This window comes from Fukomys damarensis, unplaced genomic scaffold, assembly GCF_012274545.1.
Source record: "Fukomys damarensis isolate Sample0158 unplaced genomic scaffold, DMR_v1.0_HiC HiC_scaffold_25, whole genome shotgun sequence".
Taxonomy (NCBI): domain Eukaryota; kingdom Metazoa; phylum Chordata; class Mammalia; order Rodentia; family Bathyergidae; genus Fukomys; species Fukomys damarensis.
In genome coordinates this window covers 21,867,501-21,884,915 of record NW_022900937.1, presented here as the reverse complement: position 1 = coordinate 21,884,915, position 17,415 = coordinate 21,867,501, and the positions used below count along the sequence as shown (strand labels likewise).

At 35.6% G+C, this 17,415-nt stretch overlaps 1 protein-coding gene across 7 annotated transcripts in view; it reads left to right on the top strand.

Annotated features, from left to right (window-relative positions):
* The window catches only part of Myo9a (myosin IXA), a 271,547-nt gene that overhangs the window by 194,612 nt on the left and 59,520 nt on the right, over positions 1-17,415 (top strand). For 4 of the 7 annotated variants that reach the window (XM_010627374.3, XM_010627384.3, XM_010627367.2 and 1 more), the window contains 8 exons: positions 3,825-3,905; positions 5,959-6,069; positions 7,076-7,198; positions 8,835-8,984; positions 9,917-10,236; positions 11,083-12,681; positions 16,207-16,306; positions 16,806-17,021. In XM_010627374.3, the coding sequence (XP_010625676.1) occupies positions 3,825-3,905; positions 5,959-6,069; positions 7,076-7,198; positions 8,835-8,984; positions 9,917-10,236; positions 11,083-12,681; positions 16,207-16,306; positions 16,806-17,021 (2,700 nt within the window). The remainder of the gene's footprint in view (positions 1-3,824; positions 3,906-5,958; positions 6,070-7,075; positions 7,199-8,834; positions 8,985-9,916; positions 10,237-11,082; positions 12,682-16,206; positions 16,307-16,805; positions 17,022-17,415) is intronic. The other 3 variants (XM_010627393.2, XM_010627401.3, XM_010627366.3) reach the window with 2 other exon arrangements.

Sequence of the window (17,415 nt, the reverse complement as noted above, 5' to 3'; positions counted from 1 at the left end):
ACACACACACACACACACACACACACACAGTGGAGTACCTGTTGGTACATGGATCAGAACGACTTTGCCTTAGTAATAAGACTGAAATAGTTCTAGTACTATAAAGGCTGCGTTGCCCTGCCTTTATAAAGTTTAAAGGCAAATCTTTTTTTTTTTGATACTAGGGATTGAACTCAGGTCCTTGTGCTTACGAGGCAGGTGCCGGAACCTCTGAACTAAATCCCTGGCTAAAGGCAAATCTTCAAAGAACCAAAGTCAGACTAACTAATTTGACTGCATGCCAGGGAAAATATCTGTTATTTAAAGAAATCCAACAGTGTTAAGCACGATGCCTAGCATCCAGTCAGAAATTATCTAATAGGAAAATAATCTATAACAAGGAGGATAGCCAGACATTTTGGCACACGCCTGTAATCCCAGCAGTTGGGAGACTAAAGCAGGGGGATTGCCATGAATTTGAGGCCACCCTGGATTACATAGTTTAAGGCAGCCTGAACTATGTGGCAAGACGCTGTCCAAAAAAAACAAAAAGATAAGTATTTTTCAAAAATAAACCTAAAAATGACAAGATGATATAAATAATAGGTAAAAATTTCAAAACAGCTATTATAAATCTTACAAACATGCCCATGAATATAACAACAGACATGAATATGAGGTGGAAAAAATAGAATATATCTGTTTGGAATGACTGTCTTTGGACACTGCTCCAGAAAAAAGCTGTTATATCCCCTCCCTCCTTCCATTTCCCATTACAACCAACAAAGAAGGGGGGAGAGGTTGTAAAAAAAGGCTCAAATGGAATTTTTAAAGATTAAAAATATGCCGGGGATTTAGCTCGCAGTTCAGTGGCCTGTCTTGCAAGCGCAAGGACCCGAGTTCGATTCCCAGTGCCAAAAAAAAAAAAGATTAAAAATGTATTATTTGATAATAAGTAAACCCTATTAACATTGATTAGATCAGAAGTAGTGAATTTGAAGCCATATTTATCTTAAAGCTCTGAAAGAAACAATAAGGATGGGAAAAAGAAAGCAACATCTGTATCTTGTAGAATAATATCAACTTGTCTTAAGTAGGTATGATTGGAATCTTAGGAGGAGAGGAGAGAGAGGAGTGTGCAGAACAGCATTTGAAGAAATGAAACCAAAATATTTTCTGACTTGTTAAACGCGCAGAGATCAAAGAATATCATTAAACCATAAGCAGAAAAGACAAAAACACACCAAGGCACATGATATCAAATTGCTAAAACCAATTATAAAAAGAACATCTTAAGCATAGTCAGAGGGAAAGAAGAGATGTTAGGTACAGTAAAGATAAGAAAACAGTGGATTTCTCATCACTATAAAAGCCAGAATACAAAGTAATGGTTTTAAAAGATTGAAATCCATAGTCATTCTGGAATTCTCCTCCTATGGAATATATCCTCTTTTTTTTAAAATGAATGTTAGAGACTTTTCAGAAAAAAGTTGAATTCATCATTACCAGATCTAAAATATCAGAAATACTAAACATAAACATTGACAAATAATGATAAAAAGCACTGGAAATGTGGGCTTACATAAATATTACTGAAATGATAGAAATGTAGCTTAGTTAAAAAAATTTTTTCTCTTTTAAATCTTTTAAAAAAGATAATTGGTTGTAGTAAACAAAAATAACAGTATATTGTGGGCTAGAAGTAAAATGTATGAAAAAAGTATCATGGAAGAAAGTAAGGCTTAAAAGTATGCTTTTGCAGATTTTTTATATTGTACAAAAAATGACATAACATTATTTAAAGGTAAACTGATAAAGGTAAAAATTCTAGGGCAATTTTTTAAAGAAATTAGAATACTGGTAATGAGTCTATAGCAAAACTAAAGTAGATTCAATCCTAAAATGTACAGAAAAAAGATAGATGACAAATAAAAATAAATAGCAAGGTGGTAGGAGATATACACAATTAGCTCAGTCTCTAGTCTGGGATATTCTTTCTTGAGAATTTGTCTCCAACAGTAAATGTCAAATTTAAATGATTCAGTCCTTCTGGCCACGAAACTTTCTAAGTAGTTAAAACTTTAAATGGGATGATACAACTTGATCATAGAATAGCTATGCAGTATTTACACATAGACCCCTGTGTGAAAGTGTAGCCACGTCACAGGTACCATGCCTCTGCTTAGTTCCTTAACAGAGCTTTTTGGCTTTCTCTTGATGTAATGCTATTGCTGAAATATTTGCTTAAACCTGCTGTTAAATCTGCTGCCCCTCTCCTAGCCTGACAGGCAAACTCAGCTAAGCTGCTCAGAACCCTTGGACTGCTGGGAAATACATCCACCATAGTTGTATTATTAGTCAGAACAATCCTTTGTTTGAAATAATGGAAAGTAAATTTTCTCTTCTCTACTTCTCAAATAAGTAAACTTCAGAATGGAGAAAATTACTAGGGGTAAAGAGGAATATTTCATAATGATAAAGAGGCAATATACTGTGACTAGGTAATCCTAAATATGTGTTCATGTAGTAATGGAGCTCCTAAATACTTGAATGGAAACCTCATGGAACTAAAAGAAAAAAATAAACAAATCTATAATTATTCTTGAATATTTCAGCACACATTTCAGTAATCAGTAAGATAAGTAGACAAGGTAGGGTATGGAAGACTTGAACAGGACTATTAGCCTGCAGTGGCCTCATTGAAATGAATAAAACATCCCAGTCAACAACTGGAGAGTGTACATTCATTTTATGTGCTTATGGAACTCTTTCTGAGATAGAACATAAGGGCTGGGGATTTAGCTCAGTGGTGCTGCCATCTACTTCACAAGCGTAAGGTTCTGAGTTTGATCCCTGGTACTAAAATAAAACAAAAAGATAGAACATAAATGATCATAAAATACCTTAACAAATTTAAGAGTTAAGATCATATAAAATATTTTATCTGACCATAATGGCATTAAGCTAAAAATCAAAAAAGGATAATTATCCTCAAATAGTTGGAAAATAAGAAAACCAGTCTTCTAAATAATACCTAGTCAAAGTAAGAAGAAAAATTAAAAATATTTTTTAAAAACATTTTGAATGGAATGAAATATAAAAATTTGTGCATTACAGCTACGGTGAATCTTCAGTTAATTTATAGCATTGAATATGTGAACATACTGAATATGTTCTTAGAAAAGGAGATGCATCTTAAGTCAGTTATCCAAGCTCCTAGCCTAATAAACTTGAAAAAGAATATATTAAACCCAGAACAATTAGAAAGACAGAAATAAAAAGATAATGGGAGAATTCAATGAAAGTGAAAACAGAAAAATAGAGAAAAATCAAGGAAACCAAAGACGTAGATCTTTGAACAGTTTAAAAAAATGGATAAATCTCTTGCTAGACTAATTCAGAAAAAAGAAGGTATAGATTGTCATTATTTAGCGTGAAAGAGAGGACATCACTACATACTCTAGAAACATTAAAATCAAAGCAATGGAGTACAACTTTACTGGATTCCCTATTGGATGAACTTAAATTCTTCAGAAATGCATGCATTTGAATAAATTTGCTTAAAGAGGTGAAAAATAGTGAAAAAAATTTTCTGTACTTACATTCTGAAATATAGCTGCAGTATTTACTGTTATCATTATCAACTTTAGGATTAAATTACCATCCTTATCTGTATCCTAAATTTCATCAAAATGGGAATATATTCTTCTTTTAGAAGAAACAAACTCTTTTCTGTGTATTCATAGATAGTGTTTACATATTCTACCAATATTATTTATTTCATAAATTTATTTGTTGCCATTTGGTATTGGAGAGAATACTAACTTTATTACTTTGAATTGTAGGCATCATTAAGCAAGCTGATGGAGACACTAGGTCAAGCAGAACCGTATTTTGTGAAATGTATTCGTTCCAATGCTGAAAAGGTAAAAATGTTTTGTGAATGATATTGTTTAGCTCAGGTAACTTGAAGACAAGATTTAAAACCTTTTTTTAAAGAAAATGACTGGAGAGGAAGAGAGCTATCTATAATGTTAGCAAGGAAAATGGTGTTTTATAAATATTTTCTATGGCTCTTCTTCTTATACATTTATCTGGCTAGGAGGTTTTTGTCCCTGTGACTTCAAGAAGAGCCCGTGGTCATTCTTGATTCCATTCTCTTTCCTGTGATAGTTCCCATATTTAAGAAACAGAACATTCAAAACATAAAAATAAATAATTCTTTATAAATATTCGTGTAAATGTTTATCATTTTTATTTAATGTTCATCATAAAAAGTAGTTTCAGCCTGAACAGCAAAATAAAATAGGAATTAGGTTCAGCTTTCTAACTTTTTAAAGAAATAATCTGCAGCTTTGCTTTTTAAAATTGTAGACAAGTAGGGCCAGGGATTTAGCTCAGTGGTTGTGCTGCCTGCCTCGCAAGTGCAAGGTCCCAAGTTCAATCCCCAGTACCAAAAAAAAAAAAAAAAACCAAAATTTTAGATGAGTTACTTGGTATCTTAGTCATTTTCTTCATTGTTGAGACACCATGCCCAGCATCCACAACTTAAAGGAAGAAAAGTTTATTTCATTTCACAATTTGTAGAGGTTTCAGTCCATAGTCAGCTGGCTCCAAGGCAGAGCAGCATGGAGAAGCAGCAGAAAACATCAAAGAAGGATCAGGGAAGGGAGCTAAACTCTTCCAGCTCACACCCCGAGTGACCCACCTAACAGCAAGCCAGCTATTAGGCCTCATAATCCAGTCATCTTCCACAACCTCCTGCCTATGAGCTTCAGACTTTTGAGAGACATCTAGATATAAATGGTTACACTCGATTATTCTGTGGCTTAAATATTTTAATTTGTGCTTTATGTACCATAAACATGTACTGATTAAAAATATTTTAATTGATATACATTAAACTAATTACAGGAATAACCTTATTGCTTTGTGACCATATATGTTAATGTATCTGTCAAGTGCCTAGTATCTGCTGTACTAAGTAGTTATTAAATATTAGCTATTCTTTTATAGTGACTAAAAATGAAGCTGTTATATTTAAGTAGAAGTTTGAGTTTCAGTTTTTAATTGAAATCTTGCTATAGATAGAATTCAATTAATGCTGGGGATTTAGCTCAGTGGCACCGTGCCTGCCTTGCAAGTTTGATCCCCAGTACTGCAAAAAAAATAAATAAAAGAGTTCAATTAATGAAGTATTTCAGGGTACAGATTTACTAAATGTTAACTATTGTTATTTGACATTCATTGCTCATTTAATTTTTTTTTCCTTGGTAGCTAGTTTGTTCTATCTAGCTTCCGGAAAAAATACTTGAGATTGCCTTAGAAGATTACTGAAAATACTACTTAGGGAACAGAGAAATAGTAGAAGCACAAGTATATCTCCTGTTGAATATCCAAAAGATGTCTAACAAAATATCTTGCAGTTGTAGGGTATGGTGTTGAATGGCTTCCTGTCATTAGTTTCTCCTTGTGAGTTCCTGTAATGAACAGATTAATTCTGAGGGATCACCAGATTTTTTTTTAAGTGCTTCATGCCAATACCATCATCAAAAAGTATTCTATTAGGGGAATAAACTACTCTTATTTTATATTGGAAAAAGAATCTTTAAGCTTTCATTTAACCAAGGCAACTGACAGACATGTTATCTGGGATTACAGATAAAATAAAATAAAATATAAAAGTACGAGCTAGGTGTGGTAACACATGACTGTAGTCCCAGCATTAGGAAGGCTAAATTAGGAGGATCTGCCTGGGCAGCCAGAGACACCTTAGTTCTCTCTTTCCTCCAGGCTCATCAGAACTTTTCTGAAGCTACTACCTGGGATGTTAGCCTGTCCTGTTGCCTTGGCTGTATCTTGACCCAACAACTTCCAGTCAGTCTTAAATATTCAAAAGTTAGCCATGCTTATGAAACAGACAATAATTTGGAGACAGTACTCTTCTGGGTTCACCTTTTTCCATTTGTTTTGTTTCAGCTGCCCTTAAGATTCAATGATGCCTTGGTGCTCAGACAGCTCCGGTACACAGGAATGCTGGAGACAGTCCGGATTCGCCAGTCAGGATACAGCTGCAAATACTCTTTTCAGGTTGTGCTTCTTTGTGATATTTATATATACCCACACCACTTAAATATTTTCACATATCTTACCTATTTCTTTGTAGCTTTCTTGTTTTTCTTAATTTTCCCTTTCTCTTCCACCTTTGTATATAGAATAAAAAAAGGTTAGAATGTACTTTTTCATTGAGTACCAGCAATCTCATTACACTTAAGTTGTAATAGAATACAGTACCTCACTGTTCACGTCTGATTAGAGTGTTTACTAATGGCAAATTGACTGATAATGCAATTCTTTGTACTGATTGCTTCAGTAATTGAAGTAGTCAATCAGAATTATCTAGACACAAGAGAGTTTTCCTAGCAGTATTTTCTTTCATGGGAAGTCACTAGGAAGTTACACAGCTATTATTATCATCTTCTGCTATGTCTGTAGAAATTATATTGTAATCTTTGCTGTACTGTGAAAGAAATGTTTTCTCAGTTAAGCCCTTATAATCGCTGCCATGTCGGGCATAATGGTGCATGCCTGTAATCCCAGCTCTCTGGGAGACTGAGGCAGGAGGTTCTTAAGTTCAAGGTAAAGCCTGAGCAACTTAGTGACTTGGTGAGCCCATCTTAGAATTTTAAAAAATACATATTTTAAAAAATGGGTTGAGAATATAGATCAGTATATGAAGGCCCTGGGATCAATTCCCAATATCTAAAATAAAATAAAAAGTTCCCATATTAGCTTTTACTTGTTTGTTTCCTGGCTAAGAATTTCAGGTTCTTGGTAAAAAAATCTTTTCTTTGTTTTTTAATGCGTATTTCTCAAAAGAGATAATTAACTTCTGCTTTTCTTCTTGACAGCTTTATGTGCAGAACTGAGTTTCTTTCTCCTCATGTTTTTAATGTTAACCTTTTATAATATCTTAAATTAACAGCCACCTTTTTGGTTTTATCCTGTTTAAAAGAATAAGATTAAGGGATAACTTAGTGTTTTGTTTGCATACAATTCTCTTGTGATTTTACAGCATTTTCTTGTTATTTTTCAGGATTTTGTGAGCCACTTTCATGTACTTCTTCCCCCAAAAATTATTCCATCCAAATTTAACATTCAGGATTTCTTCCGGAAAATAAATCTTAATCCAAGTAATTACCAAGTTGGAAAAACCATGGTAAATATAATATTTTATTTGTTTTGTTTGCATACAATTCTCTTGTGATTTTACAGCATTTTCTTGTTATTTTTCAGGATTTTGTGAGCCACTTTCATGTACTTCTTCCCCCAAAAATTATTCCATCCAAATTTAACATTCAGGATTTCTTCCGGAAAATAAATCTTAATCCAAGTAATTACCAAGTTGGAAAAACCATGGTAAATATAATATTTTATTTTATTTAAAATAGTATGTATCAAATTCATAAGGATATTGATTAGGCTAAGGTTTTGTACATACTATAGCCAATATTAACAGAACTTCTAGTCAGTGCTCTAGTTGTGACTATAATTTTAGCTGTAATTTAAACTGTTTTGTACTTGCTTCGGCAGCACATATTCTAAACAATCTCTGACTAGATATTCTATTATCATTGCCACCTTACTTATTACCCAAGGAAACTTTATCCAGATTCTTCTACTGACCTTAATTTATCAGCTGCTTTTTTCTTTCACCCCTTTTCCATCTCTCAGGCTAGAAATGGTAATGATTTTGTATCATCCCTCAATAGAATGCTTTTACAAAGTTCTTTTTCTCTTTTTTGTTACAAATAATTTTTATATCATTTTTCCTTTCTGCTTCTATTTTCTTTAGTTCTTCTCATCTAAGTTACCCTTAGAATAAACAGATGTTCATCTGCTCCTACTCTATTTTAGTCATTTTGTGTAACTTTACTCTTTTGTTGGCCTCTTGTCAGTAATAATCCTCCAGTAAACTCCTTATTAAATTTAGACATCTTCCTCTTTTTTGTAGGGGGGTGGGTACTGGGGATTGAACTTGGGTCCTTGCACTTGCAACGCAGGCAGTAGAACCACTGAGCTAAATCGCCAGCGCGCACATCATCCTCTTAAGAACCTCCATATTGTGAATTCACACCATTCAGTATCCTCTTCATGAAAGTGAATTGTTCTCTTGTTCTCTTGTTCTCTGTACTTAACCTTTATTGTTGTTTCAATTCCTTGTGTTACTCAGGTGAAATCTTTTGTCTTTAGCCCTTATTAGTTTATTTTTTTCTTCTTAGGTTACATAATATCTACCTGCACTTAAAGATGAAGTGCAAATTCTGTTTCCAAAGTGATGTGTCTTTATTTTTGTGTACTCTAAGAATTTATTAGGGGCAGGAAGAAGTAAATAAATAACCTGATCAATAACTTTGGCCAATAAGTCTTTGATGACTGCTGGATTTAAAAAATACCGCTGTCCTTGGTTTATTCACATGATGATGAAGTTTCAAGATATGGTTCTCTCTTTTCCCCCAATAACAACCTTGAAAAATTCCACATATTATCAGTAGTGCATTGATTCATTATGAAAGTGATTTTTCCAGGAAATGCATCCAGTTTCTTCCAGTGGAATTTTTGTACTCTCACTCATTGTCCTGTTTCCTTTCCTATATTCTAGTATCCTTTTATTTCTATTTGAGAATGACTACTTTAGATGACTGATACAGGACTTCCCATTTTTCAGTCTTTCATTTATCTGTCTGTATTGTATTTGTTCTTGTCTAAAAGCTTGCCACAGAAAGAATAATTCATGGAAACGTATTTTTTATTTCTTCTTAAGCTAAATCCCCTGTGTTTCTTCCTTGTGGTAGATCTTCCTAAAGGAGCAGGAACGACAGCACTTACAAGATCTGCTTCACCAAGAGGTGCTCCGTAGAATCATGTTGTTGCAGCGATGGTTCCGGGTGTTGCTGTGTAGACAGCATTTCCTCCATCTGAGACAGGCAGCTATTGCTATCCAGGTGTGAAGCAGAATATTCTTTGCATGAGATTGACTAGTTTATTTGTTCTTTGTTTAGTAACTAGAAATAGTTTCACTGTGTAAGTTTTAGGTAATAATAATAAACTTCAAGATAAGAATGTATTCTACTCAATTTTGAAATGTTCATAGCACCCAACAGATTACCTAGCTTGTAGTAGTTGATTATTAATACTGACTTGCTGGCTGCCTGCCTTGCAAGCGCAAGGCCTGAGTTCTAACCCTGGTACCAAAAACAAACAAAAAATCAACTTGCTGAATGGATTGATTGATTGTTTTTTTTTTTTTGAGACAGGATCTCACTATGTAGTTGAGACTGACCTGGAACTCACTGTGTAGCCTAGGCTGGTCTCAAACTCACAGCGATCCTCCTTCCTTAGCCTACCGAGGGCTAGGATTACAGGCGTGCACCCATGCCCAGCATAATAATAGTAATAGTAATAGTATTCTGAATGACATTTGAGAGTTACATATACATTGCTGTTAGGCACTTACTGGATGGTGGGCATCTTGTGTCACATTTGTCTGTTCTATTATTTCTCGCATTGTTTTATATCCTCAGTTATTCTCCATAAGACCTTGTTTGTGCAAGAAAATCTTTATCTTCATCTTTAAATGCCTTAAACCTGTTAATATTATTAGAACAAATTGTATCAAAATGATTAGAATTTGTTGATACTATTTGTAGGGCATGAAAGCATCCAAAATTTTAAGTTCTGTAGTTAACTTGATGAAGGTTTTATTTAAAATAGTTGTTTATCCAAGCATGTCTGGAAATGAAAACTTTTATTTATGGACAGTTTAGCTGCTTAGCCACTTAACTTCTAATTATGGCATGAGAAATTTATCCTTTTTTTCCTTTTCTGTGCAAATGTATGGTAACATGTCAACCAGTTTCTGTTGTCTTACTCCCAGAGATGCTGGAGGAATTACATAAATCAGAAGCAAATCAGAGCTGCAGCTGTACAGAAGGGTGCTTTTGTCATGGCTAGTGCAGCTACTCTCCTACAAGCTTCCTGGCGTGCTCACTTAGAGAGACAGAGGTACTTGGAACTACGGGCTGCAGCCATCGTCATCCAGCAGAGATGGAGGAAGCTCTGTAGGCACAGGCACATGGCTGCTACCTGCATACAGGCAAGATGGAAAGGCTACAGGGAAAGTAAGCGGTATCAAGAGCAAAGGAATGCAGTTATCCTTTTGCAGTCAACGTGTAGAGGATTCACGGCAAGACAAAGGTAATCCCTGTTACTGTAGTTGTTCCTCTGTCTTTCTGAGTACTTTGTTTATAATATTTGCATTACTTTTGGTTGTATACAATTTTCTTTCTTCATTATGCTGATAGTCCTGCCAATTTTAAGCTATTATTAGCTTTGTCTACAGTATAAGTTAAATAAGTGTCTGTTGAATTAAAATGAATTGGAATTCTGCATGGCCTGTGGTTTATAACTGCAATAATCAACTTTTACATTAGGCTTAATCTTACAAAATTGGCAGTATTCAACTTTTTCCCTGTAAAAACATTAATTTCATAATGTAAGGTCTATTTTAAAGTATGCATATTACAAAAATGAGAGTCTTGCTTTTGAGTTAGTTTACATTTTGACTGAAATACGCAGTTAGAAATAGTATGTCTGGCTGGACCTGGTGGCACACACCTTTGATCCTAGCACTCAGGAGCCTGAGGTGGGAGGATCGCTGCAAATTTGAAGCCAGCCTAGGCTACCTGGGAAGTTCAAGGCCCACCTTGTCTACATAGCAAGACCCTATCTCAAACCACCCTCCCAAATTGATATGCATAATGAATATCCTCTGTCTCATGGAAATAGGAGAATTGAAATGGTATGATTAAGTTAAGAAATGCTTACAAAATGAAAATTTAAAAGCTAGGTGCAGTGGTGTACACCAATAATTCCAGCTATTGAAGGAGGATCACTTGAGTTTGAGGCCATCCTCAACAATAGTAACATAGTACACTATCCAAGAAAATTTTGTGACTTTCTATTTCTTTTTAAATTCTTAATAAGTGTATTGTCTTCATTGGTAACCAAGAGGTATCCATAACCCATTTATATTTTATATAGATTTAAAGCTTTAAAAGAACAGAAGCTAAGAGAGACAAAACCAGAACATGGATTAATGAATATCAAGGCATTTGGAGCTCTGGAAGTTCAAGGTTCAGATCCTTCAGAATGGGAGGATTGTTCCTTTGACAACAGAGTGAAAGCCATAGAGGAAAGTAAATCTGTGATAGACAGTAATCGAATTGGCCTTGACAGTTCAGTGGATGGCTCAGAAGAGAGTCTAGCCAAGAGGCAGGAGAGAGCCAGAAGTCAAAGTGGTATGAACTTACAGCAAGAGGTAATTGTCAGAGAAAGACCCAAGTCATTGGAGGATCTCCATCAGAAAAAAGTAGGCCGGGCCAAAAGAGAAAGCCGGAGAATGAGAGAGCTAGAGCAAGCTATATTTAGCTTGGAATTGCTGAAAGTTCGTTCACTTGGTGGTATGTCTCCTTCAGAGGAACGAAGATGGTCTACAGAACTGATGCCTGAAGGTCTCCAGTCTCCACAAGGTACCCCTGATAGTGAAAGCTCTCAAGGAAGCTTGGAACTTCTAAGCTGTGAGGACAGCCAGAAGAGCAAGCTAGAGTCCATAATTTTAGATGAAGGATACTTGCCGGTTCCATCACCAAAGATACCTTGCAGTCCAAAATCTGATTCACAGGACAATGCCCTCAGTACCTCAAGTGAGACCAGCTCTGTGTGGATTCAGAAGGGATCATCCCCTGAATCAGAGCCCTTGAAGAATGGGACTGTGCAGGAAAAGCAGTTCTGCGGTTCTGAACCTATCACCTGTAAGCCACAGTGGAGAGATTCTTCCATGTCAAATAGTTTGCCTACATTTTTTTATATTCCCCATCAAGATGCATTGAAACAGCTAGACACGAATATCCAAAGAAACAAGAATTTGGAGCATGACCATACATTGAGGACAGCACATACTTTGGATTTCAGCAGAGAAGCTAGGAAGTCCCACTTCTCAGGAGACCAAGTGGTTCCTTCTTTGAGTATGGATTCTTCTAATAATGTGCTTAAGAAATTAGAAAAACTGAACACGGAGAAGGAAAAAAGGCAAAAGCAGTTGCAGCAGCAAAATGAAAAAGAGATGATGGAACAGATTCGACAGCAAACAGATATTCTAGAAAAGGAGCGTAAAGCCTTCAAAACAATTGAAAAGCCAAGAGCTGCAGAGTCTTTCCTTACACCACCATTCTGTCAATCAAAGCCAAGAGCAGAGAGACCATCCTCTCTGTTTATCCCAAGTATCCCAGATGAGGGAGAATCCAGTGGACTAGGAACAGCCCCATCAGTAACCGTAAAAGATGCAGCTTTTGCCCCTAAAGACAGCCCCTCTGCTCATTTACCCCTGAAGGACCGACCTGTCACCCTTTTCTTTGAAAGGAGAGGAAACCCATACCAGTCTAGTACTGTCAAGGAAGTATCCAAGACAGAAAGAATGGGCACCCAGCGTGATATTGCCTGTAAACTCTCTAATAATCACATTTCAAAAAGAGAACATCTTACACCAGGTCGGCCCTACAGCCACAAGTCTGAAGACCCTTCTAGAGAGGAAAGTACAAGGACCATATTCTTCACATCAAAGGACAGTAGAAGTATTCCTGTGTAAGTAAAATATTTACGGGTAGCTGTTAACGGGCATGTTCTTAGAGTATTTCTTAATAAATTTTATCCCATTCCCTTCTCAAGCCCCCTTCCCTTCCCTATGTACAAAAGCTTTGTTTCCATTTTTTTCCTTCTATTTTCACTTTTCTTCTTGTCCCTTTTTTCCTTCTTCCTTTTCCCTTGTTCCCCTTCCCATTTGAATACCTTCTTCCCATTTCCCAACATCCATTATACATTTCAGTCCTTATTTCCACTTTTGTTTTCTCACACCAGAGAAACAGTGCAGTATTTAAACATCCATGTTTGATTTATTTCGCTTAAAGAGTATGGGCTCAAGGTCCATCCATTTAACTATAAATGTCTGAAACTCATCCTTTATGGCAGACTAGTATTCCATTGTATGAAAAGACCACAACTTCTTTATCCACTCACCAGTTGATGGGCATTTAGGTTGTTTCCAAGATTTAGCTATTATGAATTGTGCTGCTATAAACATATGTGTTGCATATATTGCTATGGTATGATGCTTTTAATTCTTTCAGGAAGATACCAAGAAGAGGTATAGTTAGGTCAGAAGGAACTCTAGTTTCAGTTTTTTTGAGAAATCTTGGAGTATTTTATGAAGTTGTCTTTTCTACTCTACTTATTTATGTGAGTACTGCTCAAATTAACCATTTTCTTTTCTGTTTTGTTTTGTTTTTTTTTTTTCTTGGTACTGGAGATCAAACTCAGGACCTGTGCTTGCAAGACACATGCCATGCCACTAGCTAAATCCCTGGCTCTGCCATTTAATTTTTGTAAAAATACTCCCTACCTGAAATTGGATGTAGGTGCATCCCAGGACTCTGAGCTCAGATAGCAGAGTTCTTGATTCTTCCCCAATAGGTCAGAGAGTGTATGTAAAGAGAAGCCAGTGCATGTGCAGGCTCTTCTAGACCTGTGAGGAGTAGCTGTACAAGCTGGCCAGTGTCAGACTTTAATGAAGTCAATGCCTTTGTCACAATTGTTGGTCTATTTATGGCCTTCATTATTTCTTTATATGTTTGTGTGCGTGCTCATGCGTGCATGGGAGAGAGAATATGTGATAAATACATTACATAAATTTACCATCTTCACCATTTTTAAGTGTTATGATTAACAGTAGTATTAACCCTATTCACATTGTTGTTCAGCAGCTCTGAATAGTATTCCTATTAAACCACTTTTCCCCTCTCCTCAGCCCTTGGCAACCACCATTTTACCTTCTGTTTCTAAGAGTTTGACTATTTTAGATACCATATATAAGTGGAAGTTCTTGAAGGTCTTTTTTAGCTAGTAGTAGTCATGAGAATCCCTCCTCCCCACCCATTAGTATTAAACACAGGATTTTGCAAAGCATGCATTGTGCCACTGAGCTAAATACCAGCCCAGAAGAATATTTTTAAAATGTACCTAACAACTTGAATAAATTTAAGATGCTTGTATTGTCTTTGTATATGGTATATTGTTTCAGTGTCTGTGGGAGATGCCACTGTTGAAAGGAAGGCGGACTGTGCCTTAGGGCAACAAATTAAATTTTTTACATTAATGAAAATACCCTTTTCTCTCCTTAGTAGTCACCATTTAAATCTTTTGGGCCTGAAATTGCATAAAGATTTTATAAAAATCCTTTGCAAATATGTGCAAGAGACCCTTATATTTAATTTTCCCACTGAAGGTTTCTACGGTATTGTGAACTTAATGACAGCAGTTGAACTTAATGACAGCTTGAAATCCCATTCTTACCCATTAACCTAGAGATCGCCCAGAAGTTTAGAGGCTCTGTGTAGCATATAAGCCAATAAGAAAGTTAAAAACATATCTTTTGTTACTTTGAGTTTAAATGATGTGAAATGGTGTGTGCATGTGTATTGGTGTGTCTGACTTACCTAGTCCAGTTTCTCACATATTAGGGCCCACAGTAGTGAAGTGAATTATTCAAGGTCACATATTTAGAGAAATAATTGGTACTAGAACTTGAGTTTCACAATTAGATAGTAATACTAGGCTAGTGTTCTTTCTGTAATATATTGGTGATGCATACATAGTGGTCTTCACCTGTTCAATGAAGAACAAAAGAAGTGTAAATCATATAGAAATATAAAGAAAATACTGTGATTTTTAAAGTTACTTTGGGTAGTAAAGGTCCTATTAATTGTTCTCTTTCTCTTTCTCTTTGGAGTGTAAGACCAGTAGGGTCAGCTGTGTTGAGAGATATTGGCAAGAGAGATTTTAATGACTTGAAAGTTTGCCCTTTAGGACAACCTGTGATTCTTTGGCTTGATCACTCACTGTCAAAAAAGGAGGTCTCCTAGAAGCCATTAGCTAGTTAGGTCCATTAGCTAGTTTGGTTTGGGGACTATTGCATGGGGCATAGGGCAAGATCTTTGGCCCCCAGACTTCATTTTTAAAAGATTTGTAAAAGATTTTTGAATGAAAGAGCAAGTAATCTACCAACTAATGAGTATGATACGTTACTGTCTACTTTCAACCTGTACTATGTTTAGAAGTAAGGTGTGATTCTCAAAGAGTTTATAATCTCATTGAAAGGATAGGCAGTATATTGTTGATAACATTTGTTATGAGTTAATTTAGGTCATTGGGGACCTGAAAGCATAGGTTATGTTCAGATTGTCATCAGACCCTGACATCCATTTTGCACAGAATTTAATGATACAACAGTTATATCATTCAATTATTCAAGCAAAATTAAGTTTCACAACCCAACACTATAACATCTGTATGATCTGAAACATGCTTCTTTTAGCTGGATAACAGTGTCTTATTCTGCGTTGTTATTAGTTTAAGTAACTTGGAGTTTTAGAAATAAAACAATAAACAGAAACTATAAAGATTTAGAAAAAGTGACTTGCTTTAAAAAAAAAAAAAAGGTTCCCAGAGGCAAAGTGTTGAATATTGTATTTTATAGTACTGATAACCAAACTCAGGGCTTCGTGCATTCAAACCCAATGCTCTGCCACTGAGCCATATATGCAGCTCAAATTTTTCTAACAGGAGCCATTTCAGTGTTAAAAAAAAAAATTAAGTTCTCATAATTAGATGGCTGCTTATCAGGTATCTTATTATTAGATGAAAAGAGTCTTACTAAGACGTAGTACTCTAAAAGTTTGGGGGATTTCCTTTGTTTATCATCAGATCCACTTCAGGTTCTGAGCTACTTTTGCTGCTACTATTCTTTTTTTAACTATTATTTTTAATTAATTTATTTGCTGTTCTTATTATGTCACCAAGGTGGAGTATATCCAGCAATTATCAGAGCAGAACATCTAAGAATTCAGTCATATATGCAGATTCTTGATAATAGTATTGATTAGATAGGCAGAAAAATATCCAATTTACTGTTTGGGAATTGACCAAGATCTAGAAATATGTATAGAATTTTCTGGAATTCTTTCATTTGAGTTGGTAGACTATAATTAATGCTGTATTTTAAAACTGCTTCTGTGGAATATCTACTAGTAATTGAAATATAATCTTGTTTTAAAGTGTCAACAAGGAAGCCTTAAGCAGTAGAAATCCTCAAGTCCATAAACAAGATGAACCAGCTTGGAAACCTGTGAAGGTAGCTGGGCCAGGCCAGAGAGAGGTAAGTACTGGATCTGTTTATCTTCTGTGTGAAGTAGGTGCATGTTATTTTGGAATTACTCTTCTTGTAGATAGAAAACAAAACCTTATCTATAACTAAGTATTTTTAGAGAAAGAAACCATGAGCTAGACCTGTTAAAATTAGGAAGGTATACTCTAGGAGTGGTGCCTAAAAATCAGATTATGATTATAAAAAAGAAGATGCTTAGCTAAAAACACAGTTTATTCAAGTGACTTTAGTGTGACCTGTTATGGCAAGGAAGGGTGGCTTATTTGGCTATGGAGAAGTAGGATATAGATTTTTAGCTTTTATTCTTAACCTTTGTCCAGAGTAATATATATGGATTTCTTTTCATCGTCCCTGTTACTTCTACTAATGGAAAGGTCGTGTTGGGTGGAAGGGATGTTTCAGGAAATTCATGAGTCCTCTTTCATTCACATCTTCTCCAAAAAACCAAAACAAAACATTGTTGTGTTATTTGTTTTATCATTTGGTCAAGCAGGTTGCCAGACCGGCCCATAAAAAGAAAGCTCGAATGGCGCGGACGCGCTCCGATTTCTTGACTAGAGGTACTTTTGCCGATGGGGAGGGGGACACAGAGGAAGATGATTACGATGACATAATTGAGCCCCATCTCTCCCTTGACCAAGCCTCTCACTCTGAGCTAGGGTCTGCATCCAGCCTGGGTCAGGCCTCTCACAGTGACTCCGAAATGGTAATTTTACAGCAATCTAAGAAAAATAGCAAGCAATTCTGATGGGAGTCATCCTTGCTAATCTAAAGCTAACCTTCACAGCTTTCCCCATCTAATGTTGTACATGGGAAACGTCATTGAACACAGCAGCAGGTAAAGCTAACTGTTAATAGGACTCAAAGGGCACCTCAGCAGTACATATCAAGTCATGAATTAGAGAAAGTTAAGGTTTCAGAGAACTGTGGTAGAAATTTTGATGCTATTATCTGAAAAGAGAATAGATAAACATCCTTACTTTTTTTTTCCGTAAAGGGTCAGATAACAAATACTTTAGACTTGTAGATCATACATTCTTTTAACTTGACCACCATCGTATGAAAGCCTCAATGAGTTAAAAAAAAAAAAAAAAAAACCC